This window comes from Cylas formicarius, unplaced genomic scaffold (assembly GCF_029955315.1).
Source record: "Cylas formicarius isolate icCylForm1 unplaced genomic scaffold, icCylForm1.1 PGA_scaffold_10__41_contigs__length_53128322, whole genome shotgun sequence".
NCBI classification, from domain to species: Eukaryota; Metazoa; Arthropoda; class Insecta; order Coleoptera; family Brentidae; genus Cylas; species Cylas formicarius.
In genome coordinates this window covers 25,356,192-25,381,014 of record NW_026844214.1, presented here as the reverse complement: position 1 = coordinate 25,381,014, position 24,823 = coordinate 25,356,192, and the positions used below count along the sequence as shown (strand labels likewise).

At 38.9% G+C, this 24,823-nt stretch overlaps 2 protein-coding genes and 1 long non-coding RNA gene across 9 annotated transcripts in view; 2 read left to right on the top strand and 1 right to left on the bottom strand.

Annotated features, from left to right (window-relative positions):
* LOC132708514 (uncharacterized) overlaps nt 1-10,773 on the top strand; it is a 45,128-nt gene extending 34,355 nt beyond the window's left edge. The window contains exons 2-3 of the mRNA XM_060680848.1: nt 2,567-2,943; nt 5,384-10,773. Coding sequence (XP_060536831.1) covers nt 2,567-2,943; nt 5,384-6,044 — 1,038 coding nt within the window. The 3' untranslated portion in view covers nt 6,045-10,773. The remainder of the gene's footprint in view (nt 1-2,566; nt 2,944-5,383) is intronic.
* A 92-nt stretch (nt 10,774-10,865) lies between these two features.
* LOC132708525 (uncharacterized) lies at nt 10,866-15,413 on the bottom strand. 7 transcript variants are annotated; one of them, XR_009619982.1, is made up of 4 exons: nt 15,263-15,413; nt 13,653-13,951; nt 12,554-13,598; nt 10,866-12,371 (listed from the first exon to the last, which is right to left on the bottom strand). It is a non-coding gene; the product is annotated as an uncharacterized LOC132708525 (long non-coding RNA). The 7 variants fall into 7 exon arrangements; XR_009619987.1 differs by having other exon boundaries at nt 12,554-12,972; nt 13,070-13,598; nt 13,653-15,412; XR_009619984.1 differs by having other exon boundaries at nt 12,554-12,669; nt 12,778-13,598; nt 13,653-15,410.
* A 75-nt stretch (nt 15,414-15,488) lies between these two features.
* LOC132708520 (diphthine methyl ester synthase) lies at nt 15,489-16,825 on the top strand. Its single transcript, XM_060680862.1, has 4 exons — nt 15,489-15,849; nt 15,902-16,256; nt 16,308-16,448; nt 16,515-16,825. Exons 1-4 carry the CDS (start codon nt 15,715-15,717, stop codon nt 16,703-16,705), a joined length of 822 nt encoding a protein of 273 aa, XP_060536845.1. The 5' UTR covers nt 15,489-15,714; the 3' UTR covers nt 16,706-16,825.
* The last annotated feature ends 7,998 nt before the right edge of the window (nt 16,826-24,823 follow it).

The following is a 24,823-nucleotide window of genomic DNA, read 5'->3' as shown; positions in this document are numbered from 1 at the left end:
CTATGAGGTGAGATACTTCGTCTTCAATACAACCGAAATTACTTTGCAGAAGTGATTAGATTACACTAGTCAACGTTTGGTTGAAATTCAAGATGAAATTCTGAAATTTATCCTTTAGGGCTGAAAATGGCGCTTAGATGGTAGTGGCAGACAATTCGACATACAAACAAAATTCTTCTACTGAAAATTTTAATAGCAGTGATGAGATTCTTTTAAATTCTGTGGTACACTTTGCAAATCTATTACCAACGAAATTATTCACATCCTCGGGCCACGAAATTCATGTAGAACACATTTTACATAAAAAAAAGGTGGATATGAAAATTTGCAATTCGTTAATGGGAAATTCTGTCCCTCCAGTATGTTATATTTGTGGAGCTATTTCGAAACATAAAACTATTTACAAAGGTCTTCTACACGGCACGCATATATACAATTTTTTGAATGCATTCTGCATCTGTCATACAGGCTATACATAAGTAAATGGCCAGTTCGGGACATAAATGAAGAAAAATGTGGGTTTGAAGAAAGAACAAAATTAATTATATCTTAAATCAGGGCTGGGTCTTTTAGTTGATGTTGTAATTGATATTGGTATGACGGAAACACCTTTCGCAGGTTTTTTGAGGACGACTGGGGTTAATGAGGTACTTATTCGTAGTTTATTCAATATTCCAAGCTTTGTTTAGTGGTTACCATGTTGATGTTGGTCAGTTGAGAAACCTGTTTGCAGACAAGGTGTAATTTCAATTATTACTAAAATCCAACACGTGAAGTCACCATAATTGCACATACCATTATGCCTCCACTTCTATTCCTAACAGTCTTAATTGTATTTTTAGGATTTAATACCTCTGCTGGTTTTCTCCACACTTTTTGAAGCCGTCTCCAAACACGTTAAACTTCCTTTGATAATGAGTGAATATTATCTTATTCCAGAAGTCTATTCCATGATTGCTGTTTAGTTTTGCAAAATTAAGCTGTATGGTCTTCTTCGTGTATTAGTTTTACCAACTAGTGATTTTTTCTATTGGTATAGAATTTTAATCCAATTTTTTATACAAATTTTCCTTTTGTGCGGCGCGGCTATTTTAGGTGTATATAGTCGCGGATTTTCGTTAACTAGCTTTTTTTTAGCTCTTCTCTAGTTAGTTTTCGTGGACGCCCCGACCGAGCCTTATTTTCAGTTCTGTTTTCATTTTTGTAGCTCAGGATAATATATCTTATTGTAAATCTACTTCTACCCATTATTTTTCCAATTTCGAAATTTCTTTGTACGGTTTGAGTATTAAAGTTCTTTTCGCTTGTTAGTTGACTAATAAAAACAGTTCTATCGTAGAACTATTGATTTGACATTTTAATTTTTTTTAGTCAAAGCCTAATTCAGCAATTGAAAGTAATAAATCAGCCAACAGTTTATATATGCCTGTTCCTATCGAAAAGCTTTCTGGGGATGTGCAAGAGGTTTTTAAAGGATGCAGGCTTTATCGAGACCCCAATACTAGAAAAATATTAATAAAAAAAAACCATTGAAGATATTTTTTAGTTTTGTCAGATCCAATGATTTCAGATATAAGTGTAATATAATAAATATAATATAATAAGTGTAATATAATCTAATTATTTTTATTAGTTAGTTGTGGTTTCTTATTTTGACTCGTTTATTTTTTAACACTGCATTATTAGATATATTCGTAAAAGTTATGTTCTAATTCTAAATTCCTAAAATTTATATTTTAATGAAATAAAAAATTATTTTCTAAAAATTGTTGGAAGTTTATGTGTGCTTTGGTATGTTATTGTTTGTACATCGAAGGGATTCTTGAACATAGGGCCAATAATAAAGGTGTCATCAATGTACCGTTCCCATAAATTTCTTAAAAGCTTCCTTACGTATATTTATAACTGGTGATAATGCAGAAGCTATAGCTGGTTCTGATATTTGTTCATAAATTTAATTGTTACAAGAAAAATATGTTCCAGACAAGCATTTTTCAATTAAGATGAGAAAGTTTAATTCCAGATTCTCAGATTTTTATTTATCTGGAATAATGTTGAGAGTTTCGGGAATAGTAGAATTAAGAATGAGGTACCGGACTCTTTCGAAAGTGACCAGAGTATCGTTTTTAATTGTTCAATGCAGAGAAAGAAATCAAGTACAAGACTATCATTTTTTGCGTGTAAGGGTTTTAATATCAAAGATATTTTTCTAGAGAATAGGTTGGAGAACAAACCAAGAAGAGGTCGACAGGGTAATCCTGGTTTTTGAATTTTATGGAGTCCCTAGGAATTTTGGAATCGTGAGGGGAACAGATTTTTTCACGGATTCTAATAAAGAAAAGACTTTAGAATTAATATCTTGAATTTTTTTTTTTGATAGGCAATTGGGTTTATAACATGTCCTTTATCTGCTTTGAGAATTACTACGTCAAAATTAGATTTTAGAGATTTTAGAGTTAAATGTTTACCGGTTTACGGGTTTGTATTTTTTAAATATTTTCGCGGTTTGAATCGAATTTCATTAACTATCAACAAAAAGTAACGTATAACGTTTTCTCTTTTCCAGAATTGTGCAATGATGGGTTTGCAGGCAACCACCACGGCGGTAGCAGCAGGCAAGCGCAAGTTGGACGTGGCGTCCCTCGCAGAATTTGAATCCTCGCCGGCGAAAAACGGCCGCTATGAACCGCCCATAAATAACACTATCACTACCACTGATGACTGCATAGCGAGACTTAGGGCAGTAGCGGTACCCGCGGCGGATACGTGGCGCGCTCCAACACCTTCCCTCGCCGCCACCCTTCTCAGCGAAGATGAGTTCGACGACGACGAGTTTGAAGACGAACTCAGCGACGACGAGAAGTGCGCGGGGATGGTACCGCCCCCCGATCCACTTCGCTTTGCTCATCCCGCTTCCGCCACCACGCAGTCTTACCATAACAGGTCAGCACTTATTTCCAGCTCGCGTATAGTCTAAATATATACTCTAAATCATAGTTTCGATGTTCCTAGCGAATAAAGTAGCAAACTCTTTCTACTGGAAATTGACCGCTGGAATTGTAAATTTTTATTCCGATAGTTTTATGTCTTTTTTAGCATTTTTTTCCTGTTGTAATAAATCCTGGTGCACCAGCTGAATGAAATCTGTGAATTCTTAACATATTTCTAAAATTATGTTCTAATTTAAAAAAATGTTTTTTTTTTCTACCCAATTATACACCGATGTAGCGCGCGGGAATCGGATGTTTTCGGAGATTTTACCGCACGGTTTGAATTTTGAAGTTTGTCAATTCTGACAGTCAGGTCACACTTCACTCTTCGTGCTGTTTCAGTTCAGTCAGTTGTTTATTAAGCACTCGCTCTGCTACTCTCCTCCGACACCAAAACAGAACATTGCTCAATATAATAAATCGTAATATTTTATTGTTCTATTATCATTTTTAAGGTAAAAAATACAAACATTCTTTTTCCGAAATATTTGTTGCGCGAAATCTCCCCAATTGTTGGATTTTGATCCACGTGTATATAACAAACTACCCTTCATTTAAAATATCGAATCACAAGTTTTTCGCATTTGTTTAAAAAAAAAACCCTGATTTCGACTATTCTAGAGCCCGGGGAATGGAAATATTTTTGCAAAAAAATGTTTGTCTCTGTTCTTCATAAAGGCTTCTAAAAGACAAAAGCGTAATCCTTATTTATGTAAATTATTTTGGACTAAACGAATATTCAGCAGTGTTCTCTTCGGGGTTATCAAGGTTCGTGTCGCGAAATACATAGAACCCATCGACCCGTCCGGTCCAGAAACGAACGCAAATCTGTACCACAAGTTTGTGATGCAAGAGTGCTTGGGCTACATATTTATAATAAGTGTTGTATGTATGTACAGTTAAACATGGTCTCCTATTTTAGGGTGGTTCCCCTCAATGTCATAAAGTATCAAATTGCAACAACGAGCTGTAGAGAAATAAATATTGCCGATGCGTCGAGGTACGGCCACTGTAAAGATTTTTTAAAACTCTATCCCTTACAGTATTTAACAGTGACTTTCATACCAGATGTAGCAATAAGTTAACTTATCCTGCACATAGACTAGGATTGATTGAGAAGTCGCCACTATACCGCTTTAGTAAAAAGTATCTTCAAAACTGCCACTGGAACGATAAAATTCAATACCTGGGGGTTTATGTTTATTTATTATTATTTATTATATTTATGAATATTCAGTGTTGTCAGATTTACCAAAATTCTTAACATCTTAAAATTTTGCAGGTTCTTGAACATAGGAAACTTTAGAAGTGTTTCAGTGAATGGTTACCATAATTATAAATATCACCGCTAAATTTGATATCATTGCGCGTAGCATTTTGGAGATATTTAAGATCTGGTACTTTTTATTAACCCGGTATGCGGGAGCTAAATTCTATAGAAAATTGTCAGCTCAATAGTATAGATGAATATTTTAATAAATTTATTGATCCCAATTCTGCGATGTCAGCAGGGCATTGGGCTGTGTCAACCAAAATAATTTTTGATTTTGATTTTAAAAAAGAGGTTGGTTCTGTGATGACTCTCTTCACGCAAACACACATCTAATCCGACGCCTGTGCGATTTCATGATGCACAAAATAACGTAAATAAATTAAAAATTGAATCGGATAACTCTCGCTACAAATGTTTTTATTGCCTATTATCTTGCTGGAAAACCAAATTTATAGTTGCAGAGACTATTTAAAAAAATATATATTTTAATAAAATTAAAGAGAGCACCTATAAATTTTCTTTTAAAAAAGTCCATTGAACAGGCCCATGCGCGAGATTTAAAAATTTGTTTTTAATCAACGACCCTGCGGCATTCAACAACCATCATGACCGCTGGGGAAGCGGGTTGGGTATGTGGGAAGCCGCTGTTTAGAACGAAAATAGCGCGGAAAATCATTACCTTCTCTAGGGAAATATCAATGTCGTCTGCTACGCATAAATTCTTACTGTAGTAGGGCCACTATAATATCTAAGAACTATGTTTCTGTATACATACATAACTTAAAGACTAGAAACTAGCACATATTGGATTTCAGTCCTCATCGAAATGTAGGACCATTACTTTTACAAAGCTTGTCAAAGTTATTTGAAAAGCCTTTTTTTTAGAAGAAACTTTTTATCATGTAGAAAATTATTTACAAATTGTATCAAACCCGTGCATAATTTTTTGTTTTTTCTTTTAGGTTAGTATTAGGAATGACTTTTCCTATACAATATATTATTGACGATGGAAATGAACATATTGTATTTAACATTACGTACGAAGTTAAAAAAATTTGATTTTTATTTTGTAAAGGATCGAATTTCCAATACCAATTTAAATTTGTCTTTTCGTTCGCAGGTACCAAATGGACTACTGGCAATACTACCAATCGCCGCAACAGCAAACGATCCGCTGCGAAGAAAACGGCAAGTCTTACCTTGAGCTTGGCGCATCGCCGCAGATGAAGACGCGGTGTTGCGACGGCCGAACCAGGTGGTGTCACGTGCCGTGTTATCGGCAGAGACGATTGGCCGTGCTCAACCTCTCTATGTGCAAGTTGGCCAGATACAGACAGTGTTCCGATCCGTCGCTGCGCAGGTCGGTACTCATTTGCAACACGCTGCGACGGCTAGAACGCGAGATGGAAGCGGAACCGTCGGAGTCGACCTACTCACCGTTACCGGAGATAAACCAACCGGCCAGACCGAACCCGGTGACGGAGCCTAGTTACGAACAAAGCCTTCGGGAGGTGGGTAACTTTTCGGGCAGGGCTACGCCGTTCCCTTCGACGACGACGACCGACACAGACTCGGGACTAGGTGATGACGAAATGACGAAGCCGATCAACTGGAGTTCTGTGTTGAGTTTGACGTCACAGACCGATCTGGAATCGCTGAACAATAACGAACTGTATGCCGAGCTGGGTTTAAGTAATGGCGACCAAGACTGGAAAGAGTCGCGGACAGATCCGATCAACGAATGGGACGGGTTTATGCATGTGCTAGTTGGCGGCACGTAGCATTAAACCGGGAAACAATTGACATAGTTTTACTTCAGGTTGTGATTCAATTTAAGTAAAAGACATTGACTCTCGGGTGGTTATCGAAAGCGACTGGACTAGGTACTTATAGTACGTAACTTTTAAGTCGATTTCGATCGCTCAAACTGTACAAGCGCAGCATAGATAATGGGCTTTTGGAGTTTTTTTTTTAACGATTGTTGACTGTTCTCCCCGCCACGCAATTATTTTACACGGCGTGCTGACTTTTGATACTTTCAAGTGCGACAAATAAGACCCGGTTAAGGAACGATAATTTTCATAATATAAAGTATACTCTTTTTAATCAAAACACAGTGTTTGGTATGCAAAAACTTGCATCAGGTATAAAACGCATAGTATGTCATCTAGCAATGCAAACATCCCTTATTTTCTATGCTTGGATATAATAATGTCTATTATTTTTTCCGGGTGAGGCGGTATAGCCCAAACATTGATCACTTGCTCATTCCTTTGAACATAAAGCTTTTTGAGTGCTTTTTACAATTTTGGACGAAATTTTTTTTCCTTTTGCTGTAAATTCAGCATATTTTTCTGCAGTTTTCTGGGATACATAAACGCCAGCAGCACGCGCTTCCAACTTTTGTTTTGCTATGGCATCATTTCTTGAAAATTAGTGTTTAAGGGGTCATTTTAGGAGGGAATTTATCTTCACTGCTACATTTTGCGTCAAGTGACTCCATGCCTTTCACTCCAGGTTCGATGTTAGGACGATAATTCACATTATTTTCGTTGGTACTACATCTAGACCAAACCTTGGTAAATATTAAGTTGAACATTGATTTGGTTATTCTTCTGTCTGGATAATTTCTTCAAAAGCGCAACACTTCTTGATCCCAATGGGATTCAAAAGATTTGTAGACTGACTTGTCCAACGGTTGGAGTTTGTGAGTTATATTGCTGGGAAGGCATAACAACTCTTATGCTTATCTGCTTTTTCTACGTTGGTGTAGTCCAAATGCGACGCAGCTTCGTCAAAGACCAAAAGAATTCGCCCAGCTATTTTGAATTTTGATAAATGGCAAATAGACAATACGAAAAGCTTGTAGTTGTTTTCGGGGCTTTTGACCAATGGCCCAGCTGGTAAGTTATCTTCAAATTCTGGTTTCATGCCTTTGCCTTTGAAGAGGATCATTAGAGGAATTGAATTTCCAGTAGCTGAAACGTATCCCACAACACTGGCATTCTCAGCGTGCCGAGGAGAAACTAGATGTAAGAGTTTCGTTCCTTTCAGTGATAAGATTGTTTGCTGGGGGTGCATGTCAATCTGCAGCCCGACTCGCGATATTCATATTCTGCGCTATTTTGTTAGCCTCTACAAATTTAAAGATTTGGTGTCGCATGATCTGTGGAGTGATGGGATATCCAATATCATCCAGCCTTACAATTCAAGCTACACTTTCCTTTTCTTCTTGAATTTCTACCCATTTTTGGTACAATTCTACCGCTTCTGATGTGATTCCTAATTGTCCGCACTTGCACAAGGCCTATGCGAAAGAAATATGACCTGAGGAACAAAACGCAAGGACATTATTTCCGGCGTGCAAAATTTAGTTATTTTGCAAATATTACAAAAAATTGAAATTTGTATCTAATCTTATCGCCAGTAGTAAATGTATGATTCACCTCCTAGTGAAGGTATGCGCCACCTGCAAGTTGCACTGCAGGATTCTATTGTCAAATTTTAACGGGAAATCCACTGCTGTCTTATTTGTCGCATCTACCTTATTGGATGCATATTTGAAATAAAATTTTCAATATCTCGGATAAATTTGAAGTACCTTGATTTTTCTCTAAAAAAAGCTAAACCGGCCATAGGTAAAGTAAAATTTTACATTGTTTTGGGCGCTACGGTAGTGTCACCATTGCAGCGTTGCCGTTTACCTGTAAATTTGACAACAAATATTTTGCGATTTAAACCGCTAACTCCCAAAGCGGATAAACGACACTGTTGGAACGACTAAATTAACGCAACTTTTCGAAAATTTGATTAGAAACAAAACCTTTTAGTTCTTGATTGGTTAGGTGAAATTAATGAAAATAAAATTTTACCGTTGCTTACCTTACCTTTTTTTGTGCGTTTTATGGATTGGGTTGCAATTAAGATTGTGATGGCCAAATCAGATTATTGTAGTAGTTGCTTTAATTTTGTCCGATACCGTAGTTGTTTAAGAAGTATAATTTTTATATTGGATGGTAAATAAAATTTCAATCCGGCAACTAAAAAATTTGATATCTTTTCCACTTTCTAAGACTATTTTTTCACAAAATTTTACATTTGGTAGGTATCACAGTGACATTTTTAAAAATTTCGAACTTGATGACGATCACAGTGGACATGATTGGTAGTGTTTTTCAGGAACTTTTTTCATTAAACACGCGTCTGTTATTTTTACATTAGACATACCTGCCGCGTGTTCAATTTAAACAATCCAAATTGTTGTAAAGTTTAAGAGGAAACGGAACACATGGTACTTCGCGCCAACAAGTACGGGGTGTCCCGTTTTTGATACTTTCGGGGGATATCTCACTTGTTTTCGAAGCTAGAAAGATGTGGTTTTCGCAAATGTGCAAAAAATGGGACACGCGCTACCCGGCCTATCGGTTCTATTATCTTTTATGATCAAAATAACTTTAACAGTCAAAATAGATGAAGTGTCCCTTTTGTTTTCGCCAGCCGGTACAGTACTCAAGTACATTACTAAACTCGATACGATGTTTTGTCGACAATAATAAATTGCGCCATTGACTTTTTATGTTTTTTTTTCATATTAGGCAGCTAAAAATGCCAGTTGACGATGTCTTTTTTAGCATCTGAGTTAATTGTCAAAAGAAAATATAAAAAACGGAAACTAAAAACCCATTTCTAAAACCACACCTTTTCATGGAAAAACGTAAATTTAAATAGAAGTAACATGAATACAGTCACCAAAAAATTATCATTTAATGTTTGGCAGCGTACTTTTTCATCATATCTTTATTATATCGTTGCAATAGTCTATTTTAACTCCAAGTAAATCCGTCTAAATTTACGACATGCAGCACAGTTCGAATAATTCTTTCCGTCTATGCTGTGAGGCTCAAAGAAATCCGCAAAGAATGGTTTATATTTTGTAAAAATAATTAGTATAACTAAGGCGCCTTCTCGCCTTAGCGGAAGAAGGGTCGACAACTGTAAATACTTAAACAATTATGTAACATTGCATTGTACATAATGTAAATAAGAGGAAATAATTCTAATAGCAATTAGTTGTATATGTTTGTAATGTAATAATGTACATTACTACACCTGTTTTTTTTTTAATGAGAAAAAGTTATAAGTATATAAGCGAGTAAATTTTGCCTGGCTGGCTTTAAGAGAACTACAAAAAGAAAATTTTGTGATACCGAATGTAAAACGCTACAATTTTTCGACTTTCGTCTTCGTTGAATCAGCTGAGGCGAGTTCTAGTCATCCGTTGCCGGGTCCGACTTGAGAAGTAGCAAGCCAGTATTACAAACCTAAAAAAAACAGAAAAATTTTGACTACTTTTTAACAAACCGTCCTATCAGCGCTTCTTAAACGGCGCAGGCAACGGAAACCTTAGTATATGCCATAAATTATTATGTATCCTTTTAAACTAGCCCTCTTGTTGGGCGCTCTACTAATAAAAATTCTTGCCATGACATCTTTTTAGCGAAATCACAACTTTTTCAACTTTCGCAACATTAATCGTTAATATGATTTCTCACCCTTTAATAGCAGTGTCAGATATCTGTTTAATGGTTATTCACTCGTTAAATAGCTCCGGCTGATCGCGAATCTCCGAACTTCAAGGTCTAAAGCAAGTTCGGTAGCATCGAAATGTTTCAAGCCGCCAACGACAGCTTAAAACATTTACTTTCAAAATGTGCAATGACTGCATTTATCACTGAACTTATCTGTAGTTCGCGACTTTGTTAACTGCTGAAGAAATAAAAAATTAAAAGTGCTTATATACTTTTGAAAGTTCTTCCTAGACAAGTATGGTATCTGACTCTGTTCATCATAACTAGTTTCTTCCGGCAAAGTTTTAAATGCGAATTTCGACGATGGTTTTATTAAAATATACTTACATAACGAGGGCACAAATATTACTGTTGTTAATGTTGTTGAATTTTCTCAAATATATTCCAAAACATAAAAAGAACTGGTAGCAAGAAAATTCTACGAATAAACATAATGGCAATCATATTATTATAAATAAAATCACGGATCTTGAAAAGAAATAGCTGTGTCTTTGTTCTAAAAGGATAATATATATGTACACAGAAACATTTTAACTATTTTGGTAAATATCGAATCAAATGTCTTCGTGTAACTTCTTAATTTGTACAAAATGAGTATGAAAACAACGACTTCAAATATTTTGGAGAAAATTTCGCCAAACGGCGCCTTTCGCAGTTGTCCCTCAGACATCAAAACGGGTTTATAGTCTTTGAGAAAGGTCATTACAATTAGTTGGTTAGAGAATACTATATACCTAAAAATATTTGTCGTCCCACATCGACGTTACGTCAATAATAAATTTTACGTACAACACTTGGATGTGTGCAAATAAACATGTGATACCATGTAATATGTTAGTGTTAAAAATAAATTGGTATATTATACATATTACCTCATTTATTGTTTTATATTTTTATGTTTTAATATATTGAACCAAATATAGTGCGCATTTTATTTCACAAACAATAAACGCACCATTTAACCGCAAGCAAAGGTATATTAACATGAACAAAATTCTGATAATTTAATAATAGCAATTTGTTGTGGCCCACTAAGAAGAACCTATCCACGAAGATTCAAATTGTGTGTGTCGCACATTGCATGATTTTACATGGAGCAGCACGTGAACAGCTGCTGCTAAGACAGGAGTTTTTAACTTTTTGAATATGATATTTTTCTATATATTATCTAGACAAGCCGCGAATACGCTGTTATACAATGATTAATACTGGACATGCAGAGGCTCTCCCCATTCTAATAGTAAAGGAACTCGTGAAGCAACTATGTAAAAAAAATTGGAGGTCTGTTCAATCAATGGCGGCGTTAATTGAATTTCTGACATTCAACCCATAAGGCCTTGCGGCTTCCAACAACCAATATGGCGGATAGCGGGTCGTCAATGTTTGGATGCTGCATTTTTACGACGGCAGTATTTTCACAAAATATGTCGAAATCCCATTAAATTTTCAGGCACAAAAGGTATTAAGGTGTAGAAAGTGTTGTTAAAAAAAATTAGCGATAAGTCCACAGTTACTATTATGTAGAATTACAGCACACGGATCGGCGTCCTTCTGCAAGTATTTTATCATTTTGGTTCTTTAAGCGCTATAAACACGATAGCAGCTAATTTTTCCCGAATTTGTGCCCGTTAAATCGGCGCAAACAGTTTGTTTTTATAAACTTATTGTTTTAACCTCTATTAAAGATGGAAATAAAGTCAAAATTCACGAAATATGACTCTAAAAGTGTAAATATAACTTTAAGGTACTAGATATCGCACAAGAAACATGTAAGTGGAAAAAATGTTCAACAGGCACCTCATATAGATAGAACGCTCATCGCAAGTCTAGTAATTAAAGAAAGTTTCGCCTCCGAAATATATAATTATGAAAAGTACCAATGGACAATTTCTTTAAAAACTAGGTATTGGAAAATGTAACCCAGAAAATTAAAAACTAGTATAAAACAAGTCAATAAACAATTAGCCCTAAATGTAACAGAATTAATATTACCTACCAAACTCTAAAAAGTGTAGTTTATTGTCTCAAAATCAATTAAATTAACTTGATTTGGTTAGTATAAATAAATAAATGAATTATTAAATAAGGCTTTTATTGAAAAGAACAAAAATATATTGTTGCTTATAAACACAATAAGGAATTGCATTAAAAAATATGCTGCATTTTTTAATAGCATATTATTTAATTTTTATTTTTCAAGGAACTTTTAGATTACTTCCTTTGAGAGGATCACCACCTTTAAAAATTGCAAAAAAGAAGATGAAACCAATAAAAAAAAATTTCATTTATAATGTAATAAAACACTGTTAATTATTAGTAGAATAACTACAGCAAAAATTTCATTCACTGAAAATTCGAAAGAAAATTTACATCAGAAGCACTTGTCAATATATTGCTGTGCCTTAAGTTCTTTTTAAAAACAGATGACCGCTGGTTATTCTGTGCCAGGCTTCTCTATAACTTGTAATGTTGCACTACCACTGAAGATTAAAGATCTGCTGGTGTCTGCTGTAGTTCTACCTAGGAAGGAAATTATTATTTTGACTTGTTGGAAATAAAGCTTAAAAACGCCTCCCTATCAACAAAAATTTCTCTTATATATAATAAAATAATATTTTATATTTTTGAGGAATGTGAAATTATTTGATAAATAACCAGAAAACAAGTAACCCGATTTATACCTGATCACAATATCTACCTACTTTATCAGGACTTTACCATCTCTTCTATAGCTTAAAGGAGTGATGTCAACCCCACATATGAATGATTTCTAAGGCTACCAGCCTCTCTAGAAGCTCCAATTTCATCTTTTGGTAAACTAAAAAATAAAATATAAATTGAATGACACTACCTGGATAAGTGATTATTATATCAAAACTAAGAAACAGACATATATGCAAGTCTACAAAAAAATGGGATACAGTACATGGATCAGTCCCATAACTTGTCCAAAAACTTGTGCTAAATATTTATTCACACAAGGGAGGTAGGCGGTACTTGCGAAACAAGGAGATAGTTTACTCTCAAGGTAAGCAAGGGTTGGGAAAATAGTCGGAGACTCATCAATCTCTTCCTTCCAAGTTGTGCATATAATATTTTTCCTACTCAAGTTGTCCCGAATCTAACAAGCAGATGTACAAAATCAGTATTTATTGATAGAAGCGGTTCTATTTAATCAGTGTTAAATTGTGTATGTACATACTGCAGTATTCACTTACCTCCCTCAGGAGGAAGTTGACCTACAAATGAAGTACCCCAAAATTTTGAACAGTTGCCTAGAATTCCTGGTAATTCTCAAAGATTTCCTGTAATGCCTTCAGACTTCCCAAAAAAATCCTGCAGATTTATAGTTTAAGTTCTTTCTGTTGCAGCTGAACTGATTCTGGTAATTCCCTACTTTCTGCGGTAATAATTTCTGTAATTCTTGACCAACTGAAATGCAATGTGATGATGACAAACGAACACTTTACAAGGATTTGTAACTATCAAGAAGTATTTCTTGTGATTGTTCTAGTAAAAGTTGCAGCTGAATTGTTTTCTTACATTTCCTGTAATTCTTGTACACTAAAACATATTACCCAAACATCTTTCCTATGTAGCTATTTAAGTGTACCTTGTAGTTTGTTGAATCACTCGTTTGTCTGAGATCCTATTAGGTCCTCATATTTGCCACACTTGTTGAAATTTCGTGAAGGAGCAAGTAAGAATTGAAAGCACCAATTATACAAGTTTGTGAGTGGGAGTCCTCTAAAAACCACTTTTAAATCTTTTTAATTAACTTGTACATAATGCAACACTTACCCGTATATAGGCACATTCTTTTCCTTAGAATTTTGACCACAAACACAACAAGTTTTTCGCAAAAACACGAAAAAGGGACGGAGAGAATCATAACTACCAAAAATGTAAACAACAATGTCACAGACTGTTAGCATTCTCTGACCATAGCAATTCCAAGCTCAACGTTGCCAATTATATTTGGATTTCAGAGACTGATTTTGCGATCTTATGAAAATTAGTCAATTTTTTCAGAAAAACTACGGCAATGTGGCAACTCAGTTAGTTGGCGACGACGCATGCGCATAAGATCCACACCTTCCCTACGAAAATATCACCTTCGGCGCATCACTTTTTACCGTAGAAAGGAGACTATATTATCTCATAGCCAAAGAGTATAAATAAGGTAGAGGGAAAGGCTCCCTTTAGTGGCAATGTTAAAAAGCGTAGTTGAGTTTCAACGCCGCTAGTGATTGTGTCCAGTCATGAAAACAGAAAACGCGCGGGACGTACGGTTCAATTCAATTTAAAGTTTGAAAGGTGAAATGTGAAAAAAAAATTATGTCGAAATAGTTTTAATTTTTTTTTTAATTAAAATATAAATAAAGTGTTATCCGTTACAAGCTCAGTGTAGTATTCTCAGTGTGGCGCATTACTTGAATGCGCCATGACAGTACTTTAGTACTTGGACACAAATAATCGATGGCATTCGTAACAGTCTACACGACCTTCCCCTCTATCTTATACTCTTTGCTCATAGCTATATGGGGTGACGCATGCGCAAAAAATCCACAACTTCTCTACAGAAATATAACAGCCACCTGCCGCGCATCACTTTTTACTGTAGAGGGGTCACTATATTTTCTTATGGTTAATATGGTACTGAAATAAGCTTTTTAGTATTCTGAGTGACAATTTTCATAAATTAATTTTAGGTTACTGTATGCAATCTTTACCTTGCTTATAACGTACTGTCTAAATTTTATCCGAGAATATAAAGTACCTAGCAACTACTCCAAGAATTTTTTATAGAGAAGTTTACGTAGTTTTTAATATTATCAACTCGGTTGTCATTTCCGAATATCACCACTGAGGATTTATTAGTATGAAGTACAGAATTATTACTGTTGCTTTCTTCGTTAAGGCATTTCATAGAAAAAGAAAAGTACAGTTGGGTGTCATCGGCACAAAGATAACCTCAAAACTATAATGACGTAAACCTAGATGTAAAAATCGCAACCAGAAGTAACCTAAAGTACCACCATCGGGTACTCCCTTCTTACTAGTCAAAGGCGGAATTAACAAAACACTTAATTGAATCCCACGTAATGAAGAATTGAAGTGACGATTTGCTGATTTATCATGTCATAGATTTCGCTAAAATTAAGCAAAAAAATTATACACGAATCTGATGGTGGGGCTGCTAAACTTAAATAAATGTGCCAATTTTACTAGCAGTCTCAATGTTTATATGTACCTTTGATGACGCAAGAGCAACAACTTACGATAATATTTAAAGTGTAATGTGAAATTTCTAGAAGGCCAAGCATTGTTACAGGTAAAACATATAATCGATATACTTCTTGAAGAAGGTAATGATTTTCCGCGCATGCCTCTACATTTCACTCACTAACCTGCATTGTGTGCAATTTTCTTTCTTAACAGCCACTTCCACACACTTAACTCTCTTTGAAAGAACATTTAACGAGATCTAAACATATTTTGAAAAAATACTGCTCTAAAAATGCCCCATACAAGATCATTCGTTGAAAACGGAATTAAATCTCGCGCATGCGCATTTTGAATGGAGTCTTAAATGTTGAAAAACTAGGATTATGTAGAGAGCGGACAAGAATCAACCTACCTACAGAATCCAGGAAAAAAAATGACCGTAGGTTTTTGTACGAATACCAAGAATACACGGCATGAATGTTCGTCTCCTTTTACTTTTCACATTAAGTTGGACACGAATGCTCGAGTCCATGGATAATTTTTTTTTTATTTTATGTGTTATGCAGAACACAAGTGATGAGAAGCAGATGTTGGACTTAACCTTTTTAAAATTAACTTTAATAATGTTATAAAAATGTTTTATATTATTGGATTGGGTCTCGGAGATTACAAAGATGTCACCGTGAAAGGACTGGAAATAATAAAGCAGTGTGATCGCGTATACTTAGAGGCCTATACTTCAATTTTAACATGCGGAAAAGAAGCATTAGTATGCGGAATGTTTTTAAACATATATTAATTTTAAGCTGTTCTAATTTCAGGAAAAATTTTATGGAAAAGACTTGATTATAGCGGACAGAGAATTAGTAGAGCAAGGCGCAGATGAAATTTTAGTGGGGTCTGATAGTTCAAATGTAGCTTTCTTAGTGGTTGGGGATCCCTTTGGGGCAACCACTCATACAGATTTAGTGTTACGCGCAAAAAATAGGGGTATTAAAGTACACGTTGTCCACAATGCTTCTATATTAAATGCTGTTGGTTGTTGTGGTTTGCAACTGTATATGTTTGGCGAAACAGTGTCAATCCCTTTTTGGACTGAAACATGGCAACCTGATAGTTTTGTGGACAAAATTTTTAACAATTACAGAAACCAGTTGCACACATTATGTTTGTTGGGTAATTCTTTCAAATTTAATTTGATGGAGTGGTAATGATGTGAATTTATAGATATTAAAGTGAAGGAACCCACAATAGAAAGTTTGACTAAGAAGAAAAAAGAATATATGCCCCCCCGTTTCATGTCTGTTTCAGAAGCTGCCAATCAGTTATTAAAAATAATTGAAAACCGAAGAGTAAAAGAAGTACCTGGTAGTATTATTCAGTGATAATTTTTTTTGCGGCTGGGCTTATATTTTTTATGTACTATTGTTTTAGAGATTTCATCGCAGTCTCTTTGTGTGGGTCTAGCAAGAGTTGGGATGGATGATCAGAAAATTATTGTTTGCACCTTGGAAGACATGACTGGTATTGACTTAGGCAGACCTTTACATTCCTTAATCATTGTAGGTCCTAGTTTGCACCCTATAGAAGAAGAATATTTAGAGCAGTTTAGAATTAGAATTTAAGTCAATTTTGTTATTTATATGTATCAAAGTTTATTAATGTTTCAAATTCTAGCCAATAGCCCAATAGATTTTTAATAATAAATTTCCAATTATTAATAAATTTTTTTGGTCTCAACTGAGAACTGCATTAATCTAATATGGGAATTTTATTTAAAGTGTTTAGTCAAACCAAAATTTGCTAATGATACTAATACTAAAATCAAAATTGAGGAAAGAGATATGGGTTACAAATATTGAACAAGACTGTATAGTTTTCAAAAAAGTTAATTTAACAGATGAGTGTGTTTTGAGAGGCAAATACTTTAAATCAGTCGTTGGCATATATTCAGTTTTATTGCTTCAAAATTTTAAATTTTACATTCCGCTATTCAATATACAGTACATAATACCATCATTTGTGTCTCTGAAGAATATGCAAATCTTCTACAATATCTTCTCGGCTTGCGACATAGTTGCCAAATCCTTACTTCATACCTAATTTTCTAAGCAAGTGCAAAAAATAAAATGGGTAATGATGGAACAAATCAAATCATTCTGCTGCGATCCGCTAGTGCCAAATAAACTCGTGACTCAAATGCCGTTTTTCAACTCCTGTAAAATATTTAATTATACACCGATCTAGCGTGCGGGAAGCGTCACTTTAGCACGTGAGTTTCTTGTTCCACGGTTCCGGGCCGCGTTACTAAATTGTTGAATCTGGGCGCCGTCAAGTATGCGAAGTATTTTTTTTTTAATTCAAGATTTTTTTTTGGTTTATGTTGGTTTCCAGAAAAAAAAATCATTTTCTTCAAGACTATTACCCCGATTGGCAAAATTCTTTAAGCAGCAGACGCGGAAGATCCATTACTATGACGTCCATTTCAATCATTTTTTCGATTATAAACAGGGTTTTTGAATTATGAACAAAAATGTAAGAGACCCTGAAAATTGTCCTTTTCCAGAGTATATTATTAGGCATAAAACAAATATCGTAAAAAATATATAAAATTGGTTTAAACTGTGTTATAGGCCACGTCAAGGGCTACAAATTCTCTATTTACCATTTTCGTCTATCACATACGCTGCTCGAGATATTTGAAAAAATCCGTATGAAAATCGCTATTTCTCGCATTCAATCTAGACGCGATTTACTATTACGACGTATTGCATGCTTTCAGAAAATAAGTATTTTCTCGAAAACCAGTCACCCTATTGAAAAAATTTATATACCGGGAAAAGTGGAAGATCCAGGGCTAGAACCTCTATATCGAAGATTGGTTGAATTATATCTAGGGTGTGTCGATTATGGCCACAAAATCTAAGAGTTTTCTAAAATCTCCGTTTCTGTGTATCAATTATTGGCGATAAATGAAAAACTGTTAAAGATGAAATAATTATCTTTTGAACAGTATCGTTAATTGTGTCGAGAGAGAGTTTCAGGTTTCGCCTATCATGCAGGGCACGCGAGATAATCAAAAAGGTATCATATTAAATCGCAATTACCTGTACAAATTTAGATATTTAAGAAAGTTTGTCGAAACTTTGAAGTTTCGCGAAACGTGCAAGACGCTTTATACATTGATTACATCGATTTTGCGAAAGTTCCATAGCGGTCTGCACAAGCATGTTATAAGATTGATGTGTCCCTCTAGGACAAGAAGCCGCGAAGCGGCTTTTTCGAAATACAAAGCCGCTCGCGGTCTTGTGGACTGAGTAGCGCGTAGTGTGGAGCAGTCGCCTCGCGCAGCGACGAGATTGCGAAAGCAATATTGTTACTTTCGAAAAATCTAAGAAATCAAATTTTTCGAAAGTATACGCGTTTGGCAACGAAACTTATATCTCGGCAACGATAGGTCCTAGGGGACCGCCATTGGTACAAAAATGTCAGCGTCGAAAAAAAAACTTTTTTTCTGTTCTCCGTTTCTCTGTAAACCTGGCATTAATTGGCTATATCTTTTGAACGGTTTGCAGCACGACCTTCAAATTTGGCTCCTTTTAAGCCGTGCATGAGGTATTGGTATTGGTATTAAAGGGGGACGCCCTCGCGGGTGTCCAAGCACTTAGGCCACCAGATGGGCCCGTTGTACCCCCAGCCCGCTCTAGAGGGCGTCCAGAATGCAGCCCCTCCTATAGAAGGTCAGCAACTCCTTTAGCCCAATACCGTGCACTGAGTCCGGATCGATCAGGACCGTTCCGAAGACTCCCAATCTTGCCCATGTCAAAGCAGGGCACTGTGTGAGCAGATGATACGGGGTCTCCTCCCCTTCCATGCACCACCTGCACTCCGGGTCGTCTCCAATGCCTAGCAAGCAAGATGCCTCCTAAGCCTGCAATGTCCTGTATAGGCCCCGTGTTAGTGCTTTACACTCCCTTCTGGTCAGTCTAAGCAGCTTCCTGCCTACCTCATTCCCGGAGCAACTCTCCAGCCCACCGCGAACCGGTCTCTCGCCAAGGCTTCGAGAGCTACCCGCCTCACGCACGGTGCGATCCCCAAGCGGGGCTCAGGCCCCTATATGCCTATGCGAGGAGCCGTCCCTGGCTAAGGCGTCCGCTGCCTCATTGCCCCGGATACCGGTGTGACCCGGGATCCAGACCAACGTGACTTCCTCTCCTCAGTCAGTCTCTTCAGTACCCCTTTGCACTCATTTATCAACAAGGAGCGCGTACGCACTGACTTCAGCTCCATAGGCCCTACTATCCGAGCAGAAGAAGACCCTCCTGCTTCCGTGGTTGAACCGAAGCACCTCTCTGGCCGCCATCAATAAAGTGAAAATTTCCGAGTGAAACACAGTGCAGTACTGACCCAGAGGAACCGACAAGCTCGATCCCGTTGTCTCGCAGTACGTTCCAGCTCCGGCCAAATCTCCCATTTGAACCAGACAAGTCCATCCCAAGAGCCGACTCTGCCCTCTCTCCACTCTTCCCTTGATGGGAAGAGAAAGGTCCATTTGTCAAAGAAGGTCATCTCGGGGATCATGACGTCACTCGGCATGCCCATGACCCCGCGATCCCCGCCCTAGCCCTCTAAAATGTCGTACGGACCCTGATTGAAGGGTCTCCCTCCAGAGCCCGCAACTCGCCAGCTTCACAGCCGTCCTGGCTGCCTCCATCTGCACCCGATCCGCCAGAGAGGGCAACCCCACCAGAGCCTCTAGGGCCCTCGTGGGCGCCGTTCTCATGGCGCCCGTTATGCAGAGGCAAGCCAATCTCTGCAGTTTGTCAAGAACTAGCCTTGGTCCCGCTCTTTTGGTTCCCGGCCACCATACCACTGCCCCATGCGTGAGCATAGACACCACCATGGTACCGTAGGTCCACCGCATGATCTTCGGTCCCAGGCCCCAAGTGCCCCCTACCGCTCTGCGGCACGCCCACAGAGCTCCAAAGGCTGACCTGGTCCTTGATCTTATATGTTCCTGGAAGGTGGCCCGCCACTTCGGTACGCATGCTGAGCTGGCTCTAAAGGGGCCTCCAGCTCCACCCAGTTCCTCAGATACCGGTCCACCAGTCTCTCCAGAGTCTTCATAATGAAGCTGGCGAGGCAAACAGGCCGGTACGACTTCGGGTCCGTGTAGTGACTCTCCCTACCTTGGGGATGAACACTACCCTGCTGTGTCGCCACAGCTCGGGCACCTATCCCTTCGCAACAGGTCCAACAGCGGGTGGTCAGGATCCCCGCCCGCCGACTTGAAGGGGCCAAAGCTGTCAATAGCTTACCTCAGCCTACTATGGGTAACCACCCTCCTTGCCTTCCGCCTTCCCCCCTGTGTCCGGATTAGGGGACCCTGGGAAGTGCGTGGTCAGCAACTGTTGTAGTGTGTCCGCTGGTCCCGCTCTGTAGCCACCGCCGGTCCTGCAGACAACTTCCAGTCTTCCCGCAGGGTCACTTCTGAGTACCCTAAGGAGCCTAGTCGCGTCCGGGGTATTCATTACTCCGTCGCAGTAGCCCCTCCAGGCCTTTCTCTGTGATGCCCGTAGTTCTTTTTTGTACTGTCTGCGGACCTCCCTATAGAGATCCCAGTCCGCACCTTGGCTACTGCTCCTCGCTGTATTGAACAGCCTCCGCACTCTCCTCCTGAGACGCTCCAGGGAAGAGCTCCACCAAGGAGTCCTTCCCGTCCTATGCTCCTCTGTCTCAGGGCAGTTCTTCTCGAAAGCCCGTATCATAGCGGAGCTGACGCGGTCGGCGGCCTCGTCAATCTCCTCCAACATCCGGTGTTTTCTTGGTAAACCCCCTAGGCGCCAAGCGAGCTCCTCCCTATAGAGTTCCCAGTTTGTTGCCCGGGGGTTCCTAAATCTAAGGGTTCCAGAACACCCATTTCCAACCCAAAGGTGATGTGTCTATGGTCCGACATAGAGTCCTCCCCACAGACAGTTATTTCCGGGAGCAGAGCCCTGGTACAAAGTGTTAAGTCTATAATCGAGCTCCGATCCGTCGTGAAAAACGTGGTTTCTACCCCTCTGTTGGCTACCTGCAGCCCTGCTGAGGCCATGAACTCCACGAGGTCTCCCCCCTTCTATTAGTCGCCGCGTTGCCCCACAAAACGTGGTGAGCATTGCTGTCGCAGCCAATCAAAAGAGGAAGATTCGTCTCCTCACAGTAGGACACAGTAGGAGACCAAGTCACTGATCTCCTGCGGAGGACAGCTGTGGTCGCCTGGAAAGTACGCAGAGGCGACTATTACCTCCCTCACGCCGTCTCGAGTGGGGGATCTGACCAGAATTGGAACCAGGTCCCTGGACGCCTTGTCCTTTAGAAAAAAGGCCTCCAGCCCCATGGTTAGTATACAGGCCCTGGGACCGCCCTCTAAGGAGTCAACACTATGCAGCGTCGACCCTCCCAGAGTTAAGCCCCCAACCCTTGATTTTACAATCCAGGGCTCTTGGATCAGTACAATGGATGTAACGCCCTCCGAAAATTTCCTGCATAAGTGGGCCGTTGCAGCCCTGCTGTGTTGCAGGTTAATTTGTAATATCCCCATGAAGATGTTGTTACGGGAATACCACCTGAGGGTCACGAATCCGAGCCAGAGGTAGCACCTCCCTCCGCTTCCGCTTCCTGACTGGTGGACCCTGATGGGATCCCCCGTTCAACCTCCATTCGAGATTCCTCGCCGGTTCTCCCTTCCTCGGAGGGCCCTCCGGAGGTCTCCTCCACAGAAGCTGTGAGCGCTGCCTCTCCGACAGGCCCCTCAACCTCCATGGACGAGCCCTCTTCGTGTGAGCCCCCCGCGGTCACCTCATCCCCCTGCGGCGTCTGCGCCGCCAGGTTCACTTTAACCTGAGTCGCCAGGCAGAAGAGAAGTGAGCCCTTAGCCGTGATGGCGCTTGCCGATTTCTCGTCTACGCCCACCACCAACCTTGTGCCCCTTGCGTCCTCCGTCCTCTGCCAGACCCTCCAGGCACCGCAATCTACGACATTCTGAGCTGCCAGGCAGCGAACTAGTGCCTCGTTCGAGACACCATCTCCCAAGCCCTGAATCCAGATCGCCGTCCCTCTAAGTCTCAATCTTTCCGGATCGACCTCCACCAGGTTTGCGAGCCCCTAGAGCCTGACGTGGATCAGCTCCCTGCGCACCCACTCCCTGGTTTCTTCATCCATCATCTCCATCAGGATGTGGCTCCTTCACAGCCTAACCGAGCGTATCCTGGAAGGGTTGTTTTGCCCCCCCCCCCACCCATGATATACATGCTTACGCGGAGGTTAAGAAACCCTATGAACCGCAGTAGATCCTCTGAAGACAGGTCAGTTTCCTGTCCTCTGAGGCCCACCACCAGTTCAGGCCCGCTCGCCGCCGCTTGCGCATAGGACCGAGCCCCCCTCTCAGAGTCCCCCCAGCTTTCGCCGGGCCGCGTGTCGGCCGCCGACCCCCGGCAGGTGCCTCAACCTGGGTGGTCTCTCCCATCTTCCTTTTCCGCTTCCCGCCTGCCGTTTCCGGTGTGCTCCCTATGGAGCCCTCCGTTGACGGTGTGGCGGGATTCCTGGGGTGCATGAGGTACACAAACCAGTAAAAAATGGGTTTGATCAAACCAAGGCGTCCACCTTTTTTTTCGATTTTCATCTGTTTTTTGGACTTCGCTTTGAAACACGATAAGTGTCCGAAATTTGGAGCCATCCACTTGAAATTTGACACATATATAGAGTTTAGCTCCGTAACGAAGCCTATTGAAACTGGGGGCCGGCTGGGGGGTCGGGAAGTATTTTTAAAAATTTAAAAACTGCACTTGCAGGGTATCGAGAAAAAAATAATTTCTCTAAAACGGTATATGCGATCGAAAAAATTCTTTAACCAAACGATGCGGAAGATCCGAGCCAAAAACCTTTATTTTTGATGATGAATATCGATGAAATCGAATTTTTCGAAAGTATCTGTGCTCGTATAAAAATTTTATATCTCGGCAACAGTCCTATGGGATCGCCGTTGGTACAGAAATGATCACAGTCGAAAAAAAAATTTTTTTTTTATCTGTTCTCGTCTTTTGGTTTTTCCTCAATAACTTTAGAAACCATTGGAGCTACAAAATTGAAGTTTCCCTCCTTTTTAACCCTCCACGAGGCACATAAGCTCATAAGAAATGGTCCTGATCCGATGCCGGAATCCATCTTTTTTGCGCCATTTTCGACTGTTTTTTGGACCTTGCTATGAAACACTTTGCTCTGCCGCGTGAGGGAACCTATTGAAACTGGGGGGGTCTGTGGGTCGGGAAGTATTCTAAAAAATCGCGTGTTCAAGGATCTACAAAAAACATCATTGTTCAAAAACTGTTCACCAGAAGACGCAGAATATGCGGCTCTATAAACTTTCATTCTTGACAATTTTTCAAAAATATACAGGGTGCGCTGCAAATTCAAAAAAACTGGAAAATGGGTCCCCCTATTATTGAAAATAATAAAATAACTGAAAGACTATGATTCAGATCTCACTTTCTTTTATATTGCGATGTAGCTCGCATAGACAGTAAAAACTTTTATATTTAAGGTTTTCACCTATTGTACAGGATGTTCCCGATATTCCGTGCTAAATGAAAAATGTGTTAGGTGTCCTAAATTTGCAGGTATCCACTTCAAATTTAGGTAATTTTAGCTTCCAGAAAAATATGTTTTCCTCCATAATCTTTCATCCGATTGGAAAAATACTTTAATCAGCAGATGCAGAAGATCCAGTGCAATAACATTTATTTCGGGCATTTTTTCGATTATATACAGGGTTTTCGTTTTCAAATTATAGGCAAAAATCTAAAAGACAAGAAAATTGATTTTTTACGGAGTAAATTATTAGCGGCAAATCAAAAATCGTAAAAAATATAGCTAATTGGTTCGAACGTTGTCATAGGCCGCATTAAGACCTACAATTTGTGTATTTGCAGTTTTCGTCTATCACATACGCTGCTCGAGATATTTGAAAAAATCCATATCGAAATCGTTATTTCGGGGACTGTCCAGACGCATGGTTTCAGAAAAAATTTATTTTCTCGAAAATCATTTACTTTTTTCAAAAAGTTCTTGAACCAGGACGCGTGGAAAATCCAGGCCTATAACCTCTACTTGGAACAATGATTGTATCATATACAGGGTGTGTCGTTTATGGGAAAAAAATCTAAAATAATCTAAAAATTTCCGTTTTTGTGAGTAAATTATTGGCGATAAATGAAAAACTGTTAAAAATGGGATAATTTTATTTGAACAGTATCGTAAAGCGTGTCGAGAGAGAGTTTCAGATTTCGTCAATTATATAGGGCGCGAGATATTTGAAAAAATATCCTTCGACAACGCTATTATTTGTGCTAATTTTAATATTTACCGATGTTTGCTGTAACTTTGAAGTTCGATGAGATGTGAAGGACATTTTATACAGGGTGCATGTACAATTAAATTACATCGATTTTCCGAAAGTTCCATAGTGGTCCGCAGGAGCACGATAGAAAAACAATGCGTCCCTTTACCACACGTAACCGCGAAGCTCTTTCCTTTTATAATAAAAACCTGCTACGCGTTACAAACTTGCCCCGCTTAGTAACGATTTTTCGAAAGCAATCTTGTTTGCTCTAGTCTGAGTATAACAGGATAATATTTCCCCGAAAATCAGTGATTTAGAAAAACGAAAACTGAAATATTGAGATTACTAGCATCAACTCTCCTAC